This window comes from Stegastes partitus, unplaced genomic scaffold (genome assembly GCF_000690725.1).
Source record: "Stegastes partitus isolate 25-593 unplaced genomic scaffold, Stegastes_partitus-1.0.2 Scaffold1277, whole genome shotgun sequence".
Lineage (NCBI taxonomy): Eukaryota > Metazoa > Chordata > Actinopteri > Pomacentridae > Stegastes > Stegastes partitus.
This window is the reverse complement of record NW_007579008.1, coordinates 35,705-54,471: the sequence shown is the minus strand read 5'-3', so window position 1 is coordinate 54,471 and position 18,767 is coordinate 35,705. Positions and strand designations below refer to the sequence as shown.

Genomic DNA, 18,767 nt, shown 5'->3' with positions numbered 1-18,767 from the left:
TGTTATGACAAAGAAAAGCAACAAATCTCTAATGAAATATTTTTTTCACCACTCCTGCTTGAAAAATGAAACAATCTGTGAACAGATATATAGCAAAAGAAATTTCAATACTGACGACTAATCATTTCAGCTTTCAGTCAGCTTTCAGAAAAAAGTTCAGAGAAATGTTCCGTCTTTCAACTGTTAATTAGACAAGCAAAACACTGTCTGACATTAACCAGGATTCTGACGTGGTGATGGGTATTTTACGCTGTTTTCCACGGTTGTAAAGAACAAAAATTAATTGAACTCCAGCCCAGCTCACTCAGAGCAAGTAAACAGCTGGATGTAACTAAATTTCCTTGAAATAAACAAAGACAAAATAGTAATGACTGCATTTCTCAACAAGAAAGAAAGTTACTGTGGGCACCGTGATAGCTCACCTGGTTGAGCTGGCGCCCCATGTACAGGGGCTAAAGTCCCCGACACAGTGGTAGTGAGTTTGAGTCTAGCTCGTGACACTTTGCTGCAGGTCCTTCCCTCATTCTTCTCCCTCACTTTCCTGTCTCTCTCTTCACTGTACTATCCAATAAAGGCACAAAAGGCCAAAAAAATTATTTAAAAAAAAAAGAAAGAAAGAAAGAAAGTACTGTTCAGCTATGAGGATGCAAACGCCCGTTAGAAACATCTGTGTCCTCACTGATCCAGCAAAAATTAGACGTTTTATGTCCAAACAAGATTTAGAGAATCTCATTCGTGCCTCCATCGGCAGCAGAGTGGACCTCAGCAACATCTCCTCTCAATTCTGTCCCAAAGGTCTGTTTATTGAAATTGCTGCTGCCAGACTTTGTACAAGAGTTCAGGCAATTTTAAATTACTTGTTCAACATTTCTGATCTCCTTGGTAAAAAAACAAAAAACAACAGGGCTTTTGTATCTTCATGAGACAGCCAGTGAAAACCTCCACTCTGATTAAAACAGGGTGAAGCTGCTTTCACATCACGCAACCTCCAGCACACTTATGCAAAAGTCACCTGCAAAAACATTGTACAAAAACATCACCAAACTGCAGCAGGCTAGAGAAATATTTAGACCTTCTTAAGCCTTTTTTGAATTCAATGATTTAAAGCAAATGAATCTTGGTTAATGTAACATGATCTATATTTGACCTGAGAAGGAGCAGCGTCCCCTGGGAAACTAAGTCCTCCTTCAAACATGTTTACACACAGATAAGAAGCACAACTGTCATTATCACCGCTGACCTCTGCGACCTGCAGCTCCCTAAATAACTGAGCTTTACGGGGGAGACACAGCTGTGTACCTGCACACTGGATAACACACACACAACCACAAAAATGTGGCGCAAAAGAATCTCCAAAAAAGTCCAACTGTGTGAAACGCAAAAATATTTAGTTTCCTATCAGAAGACCAAAGAAACATTAAACTCTGAAACTGAAAAGAACTGAAAAGACAGTCATCAAATATTTAGACGTTTTGCTTTTTTAAAAAAAAAAAAAAAAAAAAAAAAAACATAAGTAAACCGTGTGAAGACCATTTTTCTGTCTTATAGAAAAGGCAAGTGTTGGATATCAATATGATACATCTTCACTATTGTTCACAATCTGTGGACAGAAACAGGCCAACAGAATCATCTGACAGAACAAGAACTGAATCAGAGTGAAATTTGAAAGACTAAAGGCCGCACACTAGTTTGAGCAATTTGTCCATGTTTCCCCATCTCATAGCCAGAACCTACATTCATCAGTGTTACAATATGACTTTGTTAGAAAATGATTTGGACACAAAAAGAATCATGGCTAGAGGATAAACCTGGTATCAAATGTACGTCAAAATGAGACTTTTTATTTGCTTTAATTTGTTCTGACAAACGACCTATTCCAAATGTTGCAAAGACCCTTAAAAGTTGATCAAAAATGCACTTTTTAAAACTTTCTGCGGTGAATTATCATCAAAACACATCCAGGGTATCAATGTTTGTTTCTATGTCACATTCACTGAACTGCTGCAGCAACTGAAACTAACTTTAAGATACATGTCATGATGTTAAAGCTTGATTTAAAGAAAAAATGGTGCTGGATAAAAACCAGACTTTGGCTTTATTTGTGACTCCTGGAGTGGATGTAAAATTGATTTGGTTGCAGCTTTAAACAGAGCTTAAATGTGTTTTTCAAATCTGAAAATGTCATGTGTTTGTCTCCTGTACCGATGAAATTACATAGGCTCACAAATTATCGAAAAGAAACATCGTCAATTAAAAAGAAATTTTAACCCACCTCAATGTACTTTAAGGACTTGTAGCTTTGAAAATATTCATACTATGTAGTTGACATGTTGTATGGCTTCATTACATATACTAAAGTTATTGTGCAGAAGAATTTCACTTGATTCTTAGAGTCATGGAGGAGGCACTACTTGACTTTTCACAAAATGAAACCTGTACCACTGGTGCAGTACTATTTACCATATTATCAAGTGTGTATATTTTCATCTTTTAAATATCAAACATCACAACACTGCTAATTGAAGACCTGCTGATTTCTTCTGTTGTCATGTCATCTTCTCTGCAAATTACATGTCGGGTTCCTCTGAACATGATAAAACTCGCCACAATGTATTTTTTCATTACTTATTTTTGAGTAAAGCATACAATCTTAAGTAGGAAAAAGTAGCAATTATTTGTTCGTTTTTGTGTAAAAATGTGGCATCTTTTGATTTTCTGATTTCACATTCTCATAGGAATAGGAAAAGACAGACTGACAGATGGATTTAAGACGTCAGATTTCAGACTGAGACTGTTAAGTTGTTAGTAATTCTTTAACAGTTTCATTTCCACTGAAGTCATTACCAGAGAAAGCAGCAGTTTATCCTCTCATGTCTCCCCCACTCTCTGTTTCGTCTCAGTATCTAATATTTGCCAGCTATTACTTCACCACCTCTTAGAAATGTTAAGTAAACAGCATCCGACTGAAATACTGCACGACATGGAAATACGTCTCCTGAGCTGCTCTGGCAAACGCTTCCAGTTGTTGCCTCATCGTGTTCACTCAGACGGCATTAAGCTCTTAGCGGTTTATAATTCGGCTGTCAGCTGTCACCTGAGCTCGTGGTGGGGATCGTGAAAGTCTCTACTCAGACTGGATGTTGTTGACGGAGGAAGCAGCGGGACGGCTGGACGGGCCGTGTTGATGTGGGCAGAGGGTTTCTCATGTCGTCATGGAGACGCTGCTGTTTCTAAAGCTGTTTCTGACTCAATGATTCACACTAATTAACTGCTGGACACTTTTATTTGGAGAGAAACCTCTGTGAGCAGCTCCACCTTTTCTAAATTTACTGCCAAAATGGGTTTAACTTATTTTGTTCTTTTTGTATTTTTTTTAGACACTAAAAAGAACAGAAACACACCCTTACAGGACAAAAATCACGTCACGTTCCTCTAAATAATTCATATGAAGCACTTTTCCGAGGGTGTTCAACAACGTACTGTGGACACAATTCTGAACACTGTCAGCAACTACATCATGTGTTACCATAAAACCATAACAGGGTGCAACTAATTTTATCGAATTAACAGGGGTTTTCCATAGAATTATACACATTTTACATACTAACGTCTTATTAATTTGGCAGGCCATCAGTCTACCACTATTCTTAAAATCGTAATAATATCATTAGTAGAAGCTGCTTGCTTTGGAATATCACCTCAAAGAAGTATGTTTTCCATTTGTGGCAAAAAATATAATTAAAAATTAAGGAAGGAATTTGCTGAATTGAACCCTTTTTTTTGCCGGAACTTAAAAAAAATTCAATTATTAGATTTTCAACTTTCCAACACTTCTTGAACTAACGAACATTTAGTTCTTTTCATAAAACTAACTATGAGGTTAAAACCACGATATTTTATCAAATACACTTTATTTAACATGCGTCATTTAAAAATTCTGCATCAATAAAGCATTTGCTTGATTGATCATGTAAAAAACTAAAAATTCTTCCCCTCAGCACAACTGATTCTCCACGACCGACTCAGCTGTGACCGACAGTCAAGATTCAGAGTTGTCGGGTGAACAGTGTCCAGAGTAGAGTGAAAAGGTTTGTAGAGGTTGTAAAAATGTAAATAGTTAAATATCTATAGCATGCGAAGCCACCATTTTTTCCACTGTTGGCAACACCTGTGGACACTTGGAAAAATGTTGGACATGTTGATTGCAGGTTTTTTGTTATTTTTTTAAAATGTTTTTATGATTTATGGCATTCTAACTGTGCCTTATTTCAAAGAAGGCATTCTGGCGTTCTCTCTACTTATAGCCATGGCCATGCTGTTTTCACAGAGGTGCAGGATTTTTAAGGAATTTTGGACACATTTTGAATTATGCTGGACAAGTTTTAAATCAATATAAATACAATTCAAATCCTTTTTCTTCCAGTATTGCTAACCTGTGTGTATTTGGAAAATGTTGAGCAAGTCAAATCTGTTTTTCCCAATTTCTGTAATTAAGTAATGAAATTCAACTTTATTCTTTTTTTTTAATGATTAATGTCATTGTCAAACTAGAAAAAAATACATTTTTTGAGTTTTCTCTGCTTCTGGCCATGGTTGTGTTGTTTCCATGGAGGTGCAGGACTTTAAATTGCAGTGAATAATGTGACAGGAGTGAAATAAAAAATAATACACACCCAGAAGCTGCTTGGAGTTACAGGGTTTAATAACCCAACAAGGTTGCAAAGTTATTGGAGCTATTTCCAACAGCAGTTGTTACATAAAGTTTCATTAAAGGTCTCATTAATTTTTCCTCATCTGGTGTGAACTGTTTATTTTTGGTGAATTTTTAAATGAAACACATTTAATATTATGACTTTGATGGAGTACCATGATGTTAAGGTTAGATTAGGTTAGCTTAGCTTTTTTTACCTTTCAAACTTGCCAGCAGGTTAAATAATAGAAATCATTTATGACACTGTGAAAATCAAATGTTTCAGGCAGCCACCTCTAAAGGACACATCTGAGCTGGAAGTCAGCAGGTTACACTGATGAATTCATGACCACAAACACACACACGTTTGGTATGCTAAGCAGCTCCTGCAACACCTGTACGAGAACGTGAGAGTCTCCCTGCTGCTGCTGTTTTGCAGCACTGGACAGGAGCTCAGATTAGAGGGCATTACACTGAGGCCTTTCATTATGACTCATAACATTATGACAGATGAATAACTGTTTTTTATTTTTTACATGCTGAGGAAGAGAAACCTCGAACACCTCTGATGACACATCACTGCACACTTCTGTAAACTGGCCGTTCCTGACTCTCGTTTTCATAAACCGCAGCGTCAATTCATTTCCCTTTTAATGAAACTCAGATTTCCATTCTGTCAGCACTACCATGACGACAAAGGTGTTGTGTCCAAATCATGAATGAGGGTGTTGACACAGCTCACCTCTGAACAGGGTTTACAACTGCTAAACCTCATCAAGCTGTGCAACTTTGGAATACGTGTACATTAACAATAATCTCCTGATCAACTGCTTCTAATAAGGTAGAATTTATCTAAAAATACTAAATACTGGGGCGCTGCTGTAGCTCACTGGGTTGAGCTGACGTCAACAGGGCTACAGTCCCGATGTGGAGGTCATGAGTTTGAATCCCGCTCATGGCCCTTTCCCACACGTCCTCCCCCCCTTTATATGCACTGTCAAATAAAGGCACAAAGGCCAAAAAAATAACAAAAAAAAAAACAATAAAAAAGAAATACTTGCTTTTGGTCTGTAAAATGTTGAAAATTGCGAAAAATATCTTGTTTAGCTCGACTGGCAGAAATATTCAGTTTACTGTTACTGTTGCTAAAACAATAAAAATGCAGCCTTTTTGACCATTAAATGCACTGATGAGCCAAACATTAGGACTACAAACAGATGTAGTGAATACACTGACTATCAGGTAACACAAGCACATGTTAGGGTCTGTAATATATTATATTTTCTGCAGGCTTCAGCAAATTAAATTTAAGCAACTTGAATGCAATCCAATGACTTTTAAAAGTTGATTCTGATCAAAAAAAACATTAAGAGCATGACAAGTTAATAATCTATAAAGATTTATATCTCATCTTGGTCAAAGCTACTTGGCCGTATGTAACATTTATGCATAGTAATACAATTAATCAATTAAAGTGTCAAAATGGCAACAAAATAAAAGAAAGATGGAACCACAAAGACAAAAAATAACCACCAAGAGACACCAAATAATCACAAAAACACACAAAACAACCTCAAAAAGACTGAAAACAACCACAACAAGACACAAAATAACCACAAAAGCAGCAGAACACAAATAATTTTCGTCTTCTTCGGTTGTAAAAAAAACTATGGATTAATCAATTTAATAGGCAAGTAATCATTTTGTTTTTTGCTAAAACTGACATGCGTCAGTGATAATTCGATGAGAACAGCCTTCAGAAGTTTGTTGGGAATGTGAAGTTCCCGTGACAACGATGCTCCACAACATGATGAGTTTGCTGCAGCTCAAGGGGTTACACTGATTAGACTCCAGAACGTGTTTGTGATTATTTAGATAGTTTTACTGGTGAAGTAACACTCAAATGAAGCCACGACTCTGGTTCCTACAATAACATTAAGAGCTCACGGTAAGAGCAAGCACATTTCACACTTCATCCATCACTTCAGCAAAGCAAAACAAGCTCAGAGCACTTTAATCTGGAGCTTTTAAACATCTTAAGATAATTCAGGGAAACAGGAGGTGACGACCGTGATGTTATCCGCAGTGTCAGCTCTGAAGGTGGCCCTAATGTCAACATCCAGCCCTGTATTTTACTCATGCTGCTGCACAGTGATACCAGATGACTGTTTTAAAAAATTAACCAGCTGGATTTGTTTGACCAGTCCTGTGTTTTACAGTTACTTTTCAGGAAAATCTACTCTCTCAATTTGGGTAAAAAGGGATTTTCCAGGAAATGCAGACACTGTTTTGTATTTAATAGAGATAATTGCTACAGTTTTAAACAATCAAACTATAATCCAACCGTAATCAAACTATATTTTCTGATCTAGATAACATCTAACCGTCATTTAACTATGATCTAACCATCATTTAACCATCATCTAACCATAATTTAACCACGATCCAACTATAATCTAACCAACATAGAACCATAATCTAACTACAGACACACCACAATGTACTCTTCTATCTAATCTAACCAAAATCTACAATCTATAACCTGATCTTACTATATTTTTTAAAGAATTAATAAATTCCCAAAGTTATGGGTTAGCATCTGCTTATTTTCTTTGAGTTTAAAAAAAAATAAAAAATTAGCAACACAACAATAAATACTTGTCATTTTTAGGTGTACACGTTGAGGACGGCTGTAACCAAATGTAAAATTTCTTGATGGTATGAAATTGCAGCGACTCTTCTACTAATTGATTGATCGTAGGGGGAAAAAATCAGCAGGTTATGTGTAGATGAATTAAGTACTTGCTTGCAGCATATTAAATAATTTGAACCTTTTCATACTGATCTGACAAGAGCAAACGGTTGGCTTTGCCCGGTCACTTACTGAGAGGTCCTTCTGCAGCTTCTCGTACGTCAGCGTCACTGTGGAGCTGCGGTCTGGTGGACGAGGCATCAGGGTGAATGTGTAGGAGGTGGAGCTTTCTGCTGCCGTCAGCGCCTGCTGGAGGTCCTGGATGTAGCGCTCCATCTGCATCTCCAGCTCCTCGGCTTCACTGCACACCAACGCCTCGCTCACTGCATATAGAACAAGAGTGGAAATACAATAGCATAAACTGTGGAGCAGAAATTTGTTGAAGGACAAGAGACACTGAGACAAGAGCACAGCTTCCTCCAAGCCTTTAATTAGACTTTCATCTTGTTTAGTTCTTTCTCTGGTGTTCTAACTTCACTTTCATTGTTTTTGCTTGTTAGATACGTTTTAATTGTATTTTTATTGTTGATTAATATTTTTTATTCATTTGCAAACATTTCCTGTACTTGTTAAAGCCTCTTTAAAGCTCTTTGTTACACTGAAAACTGCTTTGAAAAGTGATAGAAGACTAAAGTTCATTCCTCTTTTTGTCTTCCTGTCAAACTACTTCTCCTTGCCTTCCATCTTGTTCAAGTCCTCCACCTTCTTCTTCTTGTCTTACAACTTGTTCTTGTCCTTCACCCTCTTCCTCTTGTCTGTTCTTGTTCTCCACTTTTTCCTTCTCTATGTTCTTGTCCATCTTTGTCTTGTCCTCCCTTTCCATGTTTTTCTTGTTCTCCATCTCCTCTTGTCCACCTTCTTCTTCTTGTCCTCCTTTTCCTTTTTCTTATGGTTGTTTAGTCCCCCTCCTTATGGCCCAGCTTCTCTTTTCTGTTTGTCCTTCTGTTGCATCTCGTTCTTCTTTTTCTTCTTTTCTTGTACTAATATTTTTTAAAATCGATTCTTAAATACGGTAAAAGCTGGAGAGCCCTAAAGCCTAACAAGGTTGAAAAATCAGGTATCAGGTATTCAAATTAACACTGGTTGAAGGATTGTATTTGTCCATTTTATGCATTTATTTATGGACATTTTAATCTGCTTTACATTTTCTATTAGAATATTTACCTTTAATGCTCTTACAAAGTCCCTCCCTTCATATCTGATCTCATTCATACTAAGTCTGTTTTATATGTGCTGTCTGACAAGAATACTCGGGTTCGATTAGGTCACAGTTCTCTAAATGTTTTTCATCATGCTGGCCTGCATGTTCCCTGATCTCACCAATAATGACATGAGCTGGTCGGATGGATGTTTGCAACACGAACATGCAGCTGAAAAACCTGCAGGACTTGTGCGATGCCATCGCAGCAGCATCATCTACACAAACACCCGCAGGAAGGTTTCCAGCACCTTGTTGAATTGTGACCTTAGAGGAGACCCTCATAAATCCAGCTCAGCATCTCTGTCCGAGCACCTGAGGAGGTCAACGATGTCGCGCTGTGAAGGCCTCGCAGGTGAAGCGAAGAAGGCGTGTGTGGTCAAACAGGTGAGGCCGTCTGGGCTTTAGCTGAGCATAAATCTGTCATGTAAAAGGGTGAAAATGTGGAAGAGGTGACGCAGGGTGATATTTTTACCTGCTCCTCTCCATGCAGCCTGTCCATCAGTCAGCATGCACTGGAAGCCTGAAGCTAAGCCCCGCCCCTTCCAGTCCAAACGCAAGAAGTAGGAGGAGTCAGGCTCTGAAGAGACGAGGATTTCACGCACCGACGTGTGCATCCCTGCAGAAACACAAAACACACTCTGGTTAGACAACCACATTAATCTAACGTGTTGGTAAAACTACTCGATCGGGGGTCAGTCAATAGGGTTATTTCAGTGCCGATACCCGTACCGATTACACTGGTCGACACCCATTTTGGAGTTTTTTGAGCTGATTTTGGACAATTGCAATGTGCAGAATCCAAATATTACATTGGTTTTGCTCAAAGAGGTCAAAATTTTGATTTGTTGCCACATGCACTTTTTTACATATTTGTGTACATGTGCGGGTATCGATGCTTTGTATCATACAAAATTCTTTTTCTATTTCCTGAAATGAACAAATTCAGAAACCTTTACACGTCGATACTATAAATATTCGCTGGTTTATGAACAACACATCAGAGTCACGTGATTTTATCAAGGTGAATATCTGAGTGAACACCACCGGATGGTGTGATCATAATTTTAGTTGTAGTTTATGATAGTTTTCTCTGCTTCAATATTGTTATATATTTAGTGTTCTTTGCCTCAATACATACATTGAAAACAAATGGCTTCAGCCAGGGGGACTTGTAGAAATAAGCCTGATGTCTTCTGCTACATCTGTGGTGAATACACTCTTGTTCCAAACAAATACCCGGTCACCAACTTCGTAAAACGTGCTTTTCATGCTTATTTTGACTTGGTGATCAGGATAAAGTGTGTGCGCCTCATATGGTGCGCAAGAGTTGTATGGAGCATCTGAGTCAGTGGACCAAAGGGACAAAATTCAATTCAATTCAATTCAATTTTATTTGTATAGCGCATATTTACAACAACAAGTCATCTCATAGCGCTTCACAAAGGCAGAAACAGAAACACCCAACAATCCAAAACATCTGGGTTCCCTATAAGCTTCAGCAGTCCGCAACAGTGGGAAGGAACCGAAAACCCCCGCAGGGGAAAAAAAACCTCCGACAGAACCAGGCTCAGGGAGGGACGGCCATCTGCCTCGACCGGTTGGGTGGATGTAGGATGAATTATACAATGTAGTTTACAGTTAAACAAGTTGTTAGAAGTTATTGTCCAAAACATGCAATTTACTTGTATTTACCTTTACAAATATTTATTTTCATCAACTTTTGGATCATTTAGCTTATGAAAAGGATTAGAAAATGAACCCTCTAAAAATCCGATTTCATATGAGAAATACCAAAATAAATCAATCGCTTATGTCAAAAAATTTAATCAATTTAGTGGTAAAATCTTTTTTTTTTTTTTTTAATCGAGTTGGCATAAAAACCTGACCTGATACAAAAAAGCAGATGTCATTTTTGGATTCAGCGTTGCAAAAATGTCCTAAATCAATTTAAAAAATCCTAGACACCTTCAAAAAAAAATTTTTTTTGTAACCCAGTGTTATTCGTAATTAAGGAGATCACTAATTGATATACTTCATTTTTGTTCAGCACAATTTTTCATTACCCACCTTTAAGCATCAATATTATGGGCTGCATCATAGTTTAATGTCTATGAAATACAGAACCAGTCAAAAGTTTGGACACATCTTCTCATTCAGTGGTTTTTATTTATTTTAGTTATTTTCTACATTGTAGATGAATACTGAAGACATCAAAACTATGAAAGAACACATATGTAATTATGTTGTAAACAAAAAAGTGACAAACAAATCAGAATAGGTTTTATATTTTAGATTCTTTAAAGTAGCCCCCTTTTGCTTTGATGACAGCTTTGAACACTCTTGGCATTCTGTCAGTCAGCTTCGTGAGGTGGTCTCCTGGAATGTTTTTCCAACAGTCCTGAAGGACTTCCCAGAGGTGCTGAGCACTTGTTGGCTGCTTTTCCTTCACTCATCCCAAACCATCTCAGCTGGGTTGAGGTCGGGTGTGGATTCCAGGTCATCTGACGCAGCACTCCATCACTTTCCTTCTCGGTCAAACAGCCCTTACAGAGCCTGGAGGTGTGTTTGGGGTCAGTGTCTTGTCAAAAAACAAATGATGGTCCCAGTAAGTGCAAACCAGATGGGATGTCATGGCACTGCAGAATGCTGTGGTAGACATGCTGGTTAAGTGTGCCTTGAATTTTGAATAAATCACCAACAGTGTCACCAGCAAAGCAGCCCCAAACCATCACACGTCCTCCTCCATGTTTCACAGTGGGAACCACACATGCAGAAACCATCCGCTCAACTTCTCTACATCTCACAAAGACACAGCGGTTGGAAACAAAAATCTCAAATTTGGACGATTTCCACTGGTCTCATGTCCATTCCTTGGGTTATTGGTATTATACTGGTATTAATCTACAATGTGGAAAATAATTAAAATAAATGAAAAACCATTGAATGAGAACGTGTGTCCAAACTTTTGACTGGTACACTGTAAAATGTGAAAAGTTGATCGCACTTAATCGAATCTGGGAAACCAGCTGCACTCAAAAAAGGCAAGTAAATATAACCATTAATCTTAAATTCAGTTTACTTCACATTTACTTGTAAAGTTTAATTAAAATTTAGCTGTATTTACTTAATTTTGTGAACTTAAAAATAGCAAGTATAATGAACTTGATCTTTCCAAGGGTTAGAAACTTCAATAATAACAATTGATCAGATTTATATAGCGCTCCTCTAGACACTCAAAGATGCTTTACACTGTCAATTATTCATTCACGCACATTCATTCCGGTGAGCTACCATTGTAGCCACAGCTGCCCTGGGGCAGACTGACAGAGGCCTGGCTGCCATTCTGCCCCTCTGACCACCACCTCAAACAATCCATTCATATGCATTCACACCAGGCAAGACGGGTGAAGTGTCTTGCCCAAGGACACAACGACCATGACACAGGTTACAGGGCGGAATCAAACCGCCAACCTTCCAGTCATTGACCAACCCGCTCTACCACCTGAGCCACAGCTGCCCCGTAAAGTTTCTGGAAACTCTACTGTAAAACTGCACTGCAAATCTGAACTGCTGAGTTCTGTGTTCGGTCCAGGAACAGAACGTTTCAAGTCCAGTCTACTCAAGTGTTCTTATTTTTATAACTCCTTCAGGAAAAATGAGTACATACTCTCAGTCCATGAGTTAAATGAACAGGACAGTGAGAAATAGTAATAATAGTAATAATGCAGTATTGCTTTTAAAACTATGATACATCCAAAGTTAATCACAGAAAAAATCTAAACAAAATGTAGATTTTCTCTTTAGATTGTGACAACTGGAGTAGATGTAAAATTGATAAGGTTGCAGTTTTTAACAGAGCTCAAATGTGTTTTTCAGTCCTGAAAGTTGGTTGTCACTGTCTCCTATACTGGTGGATGGATGGATGGATGGATGGATGGATGGATGGATGGATGGATAGATGGATAGATGGATAGATGGATAGATGGATAGATAGATAGATAGATAGATAGATAGATAGATAGATAGATAGATAGATCGTAATTATTATGAGGGTGACCCTATGTACTTAATTAGCCTTGAACTCCTGAAAACATTCAAAACATGAAGGTAAAGCTTTGCATAACTTCATTTAAATACAGTAAAGTTATTTCAGGTGGGAACAGCTTTTGTTGATTTGATTTGTAGACCTTATTTAAACTGTTTAATGTCTACATGTCTGTATCCTGCTAAATTGTAGAATCTCTTGGCAGGGCGCTCCTGTAATAGAGATTCTTAATCTAAATGAGCCTCTTCCTGGCGGATATAAATAGAAAATAAAAACCACGGCCTTGGCACAGCCTTGACAGACTCACTGTGATGAGTTAAGACTTTTGGCTGCAATGGATCTTCCCCAAATTTTGAAGGCGTTTGTCTACAGGGCTGTATCTCCCACACTGTTCTTTCTATACTGATATGAACCTGCTCAAGTTAAAACTGAACCTGGCACCTGGCATTATTTTAGCATCAGTTATTTCCTGTCACATTAAAGCGTTGAATAACAAAGTCTGAAGAACAGAAAAGTAGACCTGGATAATGTGTGCAGACAAAAACAAGTGCTACCTTTTACAATTTCAATAAGATTCAGAAAAACTGAGTCATTCTGAATGTTTGTTTTCAGATTTTAGAGTATTTGCAATGAGCTCATTTCTTGATGTTTACCTCCAAATGCTAAACTTCTGCAGTGTGACCTCCAGATCACTGCAGGTGTGTTGGACCTGACCGAGGCCTGTCATAACTCACACAGCTGTTCCTACATCATTTTTCTGGCATCTGTCACAACCTGATGTTTAGCTCACGTGCCAGTCAATGCTTTACCTCCGCATCCAGCAGAACAGAGGAATACCTCGAATGAATGTACATGTGGTTTTGCTACTCTGACATGCTGCGAATTCATCTGCAGCAGCATCCATAAATGGCAAAGCTATTGCTGTACAGAGAGAACAGAAGAGGGTCTGGAGAGAGTGGATCTGGAAATCATCAGAGACCCCATAAGGCTTGGACAGATCTAAAAACCACCACAACCGGAAACATACTAAAAACTATGCTACATTCCTGTATTCAAAAAGTATTTATCTTAGCTATATTTGGAAAAACATTTAGCAACTCCAGACCTCTGTTCTACTTGGATTGGACTATCTACCAATATTGTTGCTTTTGTGGTACAAATGGTTATAGCTGCTCAATCTGTTATAAAGGTTCAACAAAAACAACTTTGTTTTCATCTGTGTGACCAAGTATTTCATATTAAAAACTATTCCATATGTTTTGTTTTATATTATTGTAACATGCAATTACATATGGTTTGGAAAATATCAGGAGAAGACTTGTTGATTACCTTTTTTTTCCATTAATGTGTGTTCTAAGAAATTTCAACTCTTACATATGATTACCCTGAAACACTGTCTGGAAACGAATAACAAATAATGCTTTATGATCTGGACCTTAGTGGGTAGTACAAGTGATAGAACAGAGAAAGATTATGCCAACAGAGAAGAACAGCAGGAGACAAACTGTTCAGTCTCAACCAGTGGATCGATCAGTAAGGAGAGGATGTAATGTCAAGGCATCCTGTGAGGTTTTGATGTCAATACTCCTATAGCTAGGAGCTGCCTTAATAATGAAGAGGCCTAGCTATGAATGACAGGATCCCTGCTGTCAAATGCTGTACAGTATAACGTTTAATAAATATCGGTTCAAAATAATCAGTCATTGGTCTTTCTCAATGACCAACAATCGGCACTGAAAACCCCATATCGGTCGATCCCTAGATTTCAGAGATGGAAACACCTATGAGTGTTTTCTTGATGGGTTCTGTAAGTAATGTCTGTGCAGACTTAATGAAGCCAAATAAACCTGTCTCACCTTTTTGGGCTTCTTCTCAACAGCAACAACCAACTGACCCGTCTTTACGAAAACATCACGGCAGAAGCTCCAGCACTTAAAATGCAAAAACAAAACAAAAAAACACTGTGCAGCATCTCATTTTAGGTGAGCAATTTCTCCGCCTGTGCGTCTCTTTAGCTGTGAAGCAGGTGTTGGAAGGATGTAGTTAAAGTTGCGGCTGCTGCTGGAACATGTGTCCGGCTGCGTGCTGCCAGCTAACTGAGGGGCAAATTTCTCCGCTGCACTCTGTTCAGCCTGTACTTGGGCCTAATGAGAGGCTGTGTATTGGAGCATTACAGTGCTTACAGCGCTGTGATGACACGTTTGCATGAAGCCGGACTAATCATTTACAACAGTCTTGCTCACTTTGGTCATTACACGACCAAATGGCACTAAGGAAAACCAGTGTTTAACAATTACATAACCTTCATTCTTCATGAGGGCAATGCATATTTCACTAAATACCCAACAAATGCCTCATCTGTGTGTTTATTTTGGCACACGTGGGTCTTTAAAAAACAGAAAGAAAGTACTTAAAAATGCCTGTTAAAATCTTCAAATTCAGATATTCAGCTTTCTGCCATGTATGAACACAAAAAGATCACATTTGAGAAGCTGTAAGCTAAAAATGTTGATATTTTTGATAATAAATGAATATTTGAAATAGTTGGAGCTCTGACTTGGCTTAAAGCTCCAGCGGCTAGAGAAAATCAAACCCAAACAAATAATTATGGAAACTCTGGGTAATAAAATAATAAAGATGTATACCATCGATAGACATTTAATAAAGGGTAATTACAAAATTGTTTAATAGTTTTACCTAAATGCATCAGATGCAAACTGCCATGATAATGTGTACCAAACTGAGATGATTCCTTTATTCTTTTTATTTTCTTTTATGTGTGTAAATGTATTTAATTTTGTGCATTTCACTGCTGTTAACATTGAAATGAATAGAATAGAATAGAATTCTGCTGCTTGCTATTTATCTGTGAACAAAATGTAACATTATATTCTGATAAATTTTCAGCCATATTGTCCAGCCTTAATTATACCTGTATGTGTGTTGATTCTGCAAGAACAATATTAAATGAGAAAAGTAGATCAACAGGAGAATTAATATTTTATAGGCATAAAAAATGTTTGAGAGGTATTGTCACCTGGTGCTTGAATTTAATGTTTTTCACACACACACACACATACATACATACATACATACATACATACATACATACATACATACATACATACATACATACATATATGAAGACAACTGATGCAGAAAAGAAGCAGACTGATGCAAAAAATTCTCTAAATATAAAGAAAATGAAGCCATTGATGCTGATAATATCCTAGGGGAGGGCGTCCAGAGGTGACATGTTCTTCCCAATCTTCAAATGAACTCTGCGCTAATCTCTCAAATGTCAACAGAAGCAAGAAAATATTTAAAACTCAGCAGAGAGGTAGCTGGATTCAGCATGTAGCTCTCCTCACACACGAGGACACAATTTGTAACAGAGCTAAACATCAGCTTTTTCGAGAGATATGTAACCAACAATGTTTGGAAAACTGAAGGTCATTTTGTCTCTTTGTGGTGATTTTGCAGTCATTTCGTGTCTCTTTCTGTCATTCTGGTCATTTTACGTCTCTCTGTGGTATTATTTCATTTTGCTGTGGTCATTCTATCATTATCTGTGGTCATGTTGCTTTTCTTAGTGTTATTTTGTGTATCTTTGTGGTACTTTTGTGTCTTTGTAGTTGTTTTCTGTGCATTTGTGGTCATTTTGTGTCTTTATTTACTGTCCAACCTGTACGATAAACATCTTACCATAACTGTGGGGGGCGTGTATGAGTGAAGCTAGAAGGAACATTAAAATTAAACTGTGTCTGAATGACACATTAAAATATTTATTTATTTTAAAAACAGACAAGTTACTTATCTCTATTCAAGTGTTTTGAAGTTGCATATTTAGAACAATTACCCTACACTAACTTCAATAACTATCCAATAAACTTTAGTAGGTTAATGGTGGTTCTAATGATGGACACAAAACTACAAGCTCAAACAATTCATTATAGAAACTACATTATTTGTATACAGTCGCTTGTCTGTGGTTCAGTTTCCAGATGTTTAACGTGGCTTGTTGTGACAAAAGCTAAACCTCAATCGAAAAAAACGTGTTCCTCAGTAAAACACAGCAGGGAGCAGCTACATACAGTTTGTAACCTCAGAGCATACAAGAACACCTACTCGAAGAGCTAACCATTGGATTTTCTGAGAGCTATTTGGCCGGTGATATTTGGAGGTTGTTTAAAATCGCTTAGGATTGTTTTAAGCGTATTTATTAAATCCCCAAAATCCCCTCAAGCCATCCGGGAAGAAAATATCCCTTGTACTAAATGACAAAAACAAGTTTCAACTTGTTGTCAAAGTTATGCCTCTGTTTCACAAATCAAAACAAACATGGCGGCTCGACGGCTAGCACAACAGAAAACAAGCACTCAACAAATCAAACAAGTAAAAATTCGTTTTTTTAAACACTGCGGTTACTTTAACGTTAACACAAACTGATAACTGATACTAAAATATGAACGTACGTTAACATGTGAGCTGCGCAGTCTCTGGCTAAGCTAGTTAACCTCACTGAGCTGTGTGTAAACACAGGCTGAAGCTACAACAGGTGACCAAAAAAAGTTAATTAAGGCTTGTTCACACCAGCGACAGCTTCATGTTAGTGTGTGTCTCACCTGCAGCTGCAGCGCGAGGCTCCGTTGGTTTGTTTTAAGGAGGAAATGTGATGTTTGATGTTGAAAACAACCGCCGACAAGTTAAAGCACCATCAGGAAGCTGCATAATACGTCATCATCAAGCGACACAACAGCTCAGCAAATCAGAGCTGACTAAACACCTGCAGGGACAGTATTTTGTTTTTGTCTTTATATTTTAACCCTATGACATTAAACATCTAACAGAACAAATACAAAAACTGAAGAAAACTGAATAAAAATAAATAAATATTATAATATATTAACTTGAGGTTGCATCAGAGGGGAATGTTACAAAATATCCTTTACTTTAGCAAAAGCACCAGAACCTAATTGTAACAATACTTCAAGAAATGACTGTAATCAAAATCCCACGTAAGTGAATTCACATGAGTCATCCTCTTTGCCGTTCCTCCAAACTGTGCTCAGGTGGATAGGTGCAGGGGCAGAGCCAAGGGGTGTCCTGAGGTGGCCACGGCCACCACAGACTGATACCCCTTTTCCACCAAACCTGTTCCAGTGCTAGTTCCATGCCACTTAGCACCAGTTCTTTGTGTTTCCACCACCTAAGCACCAGCTCCAGGCTCTCAAGACTGATGCTTAGCAAGCACCAACTCTTTGCCGGGCCAGAGCCAGGCACCGAGTACATCAGGGGCTGGGGACAAGGTTATTGTGACCACCGAGACCGATGAATGAATGTGTCGTTTTTCGCAAGGATGTCCCTGGTCTGATCACAGATGTATTGGAATGAGTCCCGGGACACACGGAAGTTTTGCACAAACTTTTGCGCCCTGAAAGTCGGTACAACTGTGTCCCACCAGCAGCACCACAGTAGTACTTTTATTACTTCGGTATTTACTCTTAGAAATGTGGTCTTCTCGTGAAAAACAGAGCGCACCTACGTGCGCTGTTTTTTCCGGTCATTAGAAAAGACCGCATGAGAAAAAAATGAATGCTCTAATTTACTCTTTTTAAAGTCATTATTGTTTGCACACCGGTCTGAACACCACAGCCACCAACAGCAGCTGCTGCAGCCTGCAGTGCAGAGCGTTCAGGGAACATCATAAATTCTAGAGTCTGTTGATAAGAAAACGTCAGCAAGTCATATGTTTTGCCTGTGACAAGGTGAGAAGTGCGAACAAATGAGAAAGTTGGTCACACCGGTAGAAAAGTTAATCTGGAGTCCTGTGTGGACTTCCATGTGGCACGAGTATTGTATGGTAAATGGCTACGTATGCAGTGACGTATGGCTTGGCTCTAACTTGACTCCTTGCGGATGGAAAAGCAACAGGTTCTTAGATTGGAACCAACTAAGCACTGGCCCTCACACCAGCATGGAACTAGCACCTGGTGCTTCTTGGTGGAAAAGGGGTATAAGTGTGGCCTCAAACAAGCATCACTGACATCTGTTAGAGTTACTTTTGCCAACTACAACT

The 18,767-nt window shown here is 38.3% G+C and overlaps 1 protein-coding gene across 3 annotated transcripts in view; it reads right to left on the bottom strand.

Moving 5' to 3' along the window:
- Nucleotides 1–17,414, bottom strand: part of LOC103369363 (DNA repair protein XRCC4-like) — a 44,428-nt gene extending 27,014 nt beyond the window's left edge. For 2 of the 3 annotated variants that reach the window (XM_008298064.1, XM_008298066.1), the window contains exons 1-3: nucleotides 17,314–17,414; nucleotides 9,116–9,259; nucleotides 7,575–7,765 (exon numbers count right to left, since the gene is read on the bottom strand). In XM_008298064.1, the coding sequence (XP_008296286.1) occupies nucleotides 7,575–7,765; nucleotides 9,116–9,257 (333 nt within the window). In that variant the 5' untranslated portion in view covers nucleotides 9,258–9,259; nucleotides 17,314–17,414. Of the gene's footprint in view, nucleotides 1–7,574; nucleotides 7,766–9,115; nucleotides 9,260–14,544; nucleotides 14,557–17,313 lie in introns of those variants that run through there. The other variant, XM_008298065.1, reaches the window with a different exon arrangement.
- Between the last annotated feature and the right edge of the window lie 1,353 nt (nucleotides 17,415–18,767).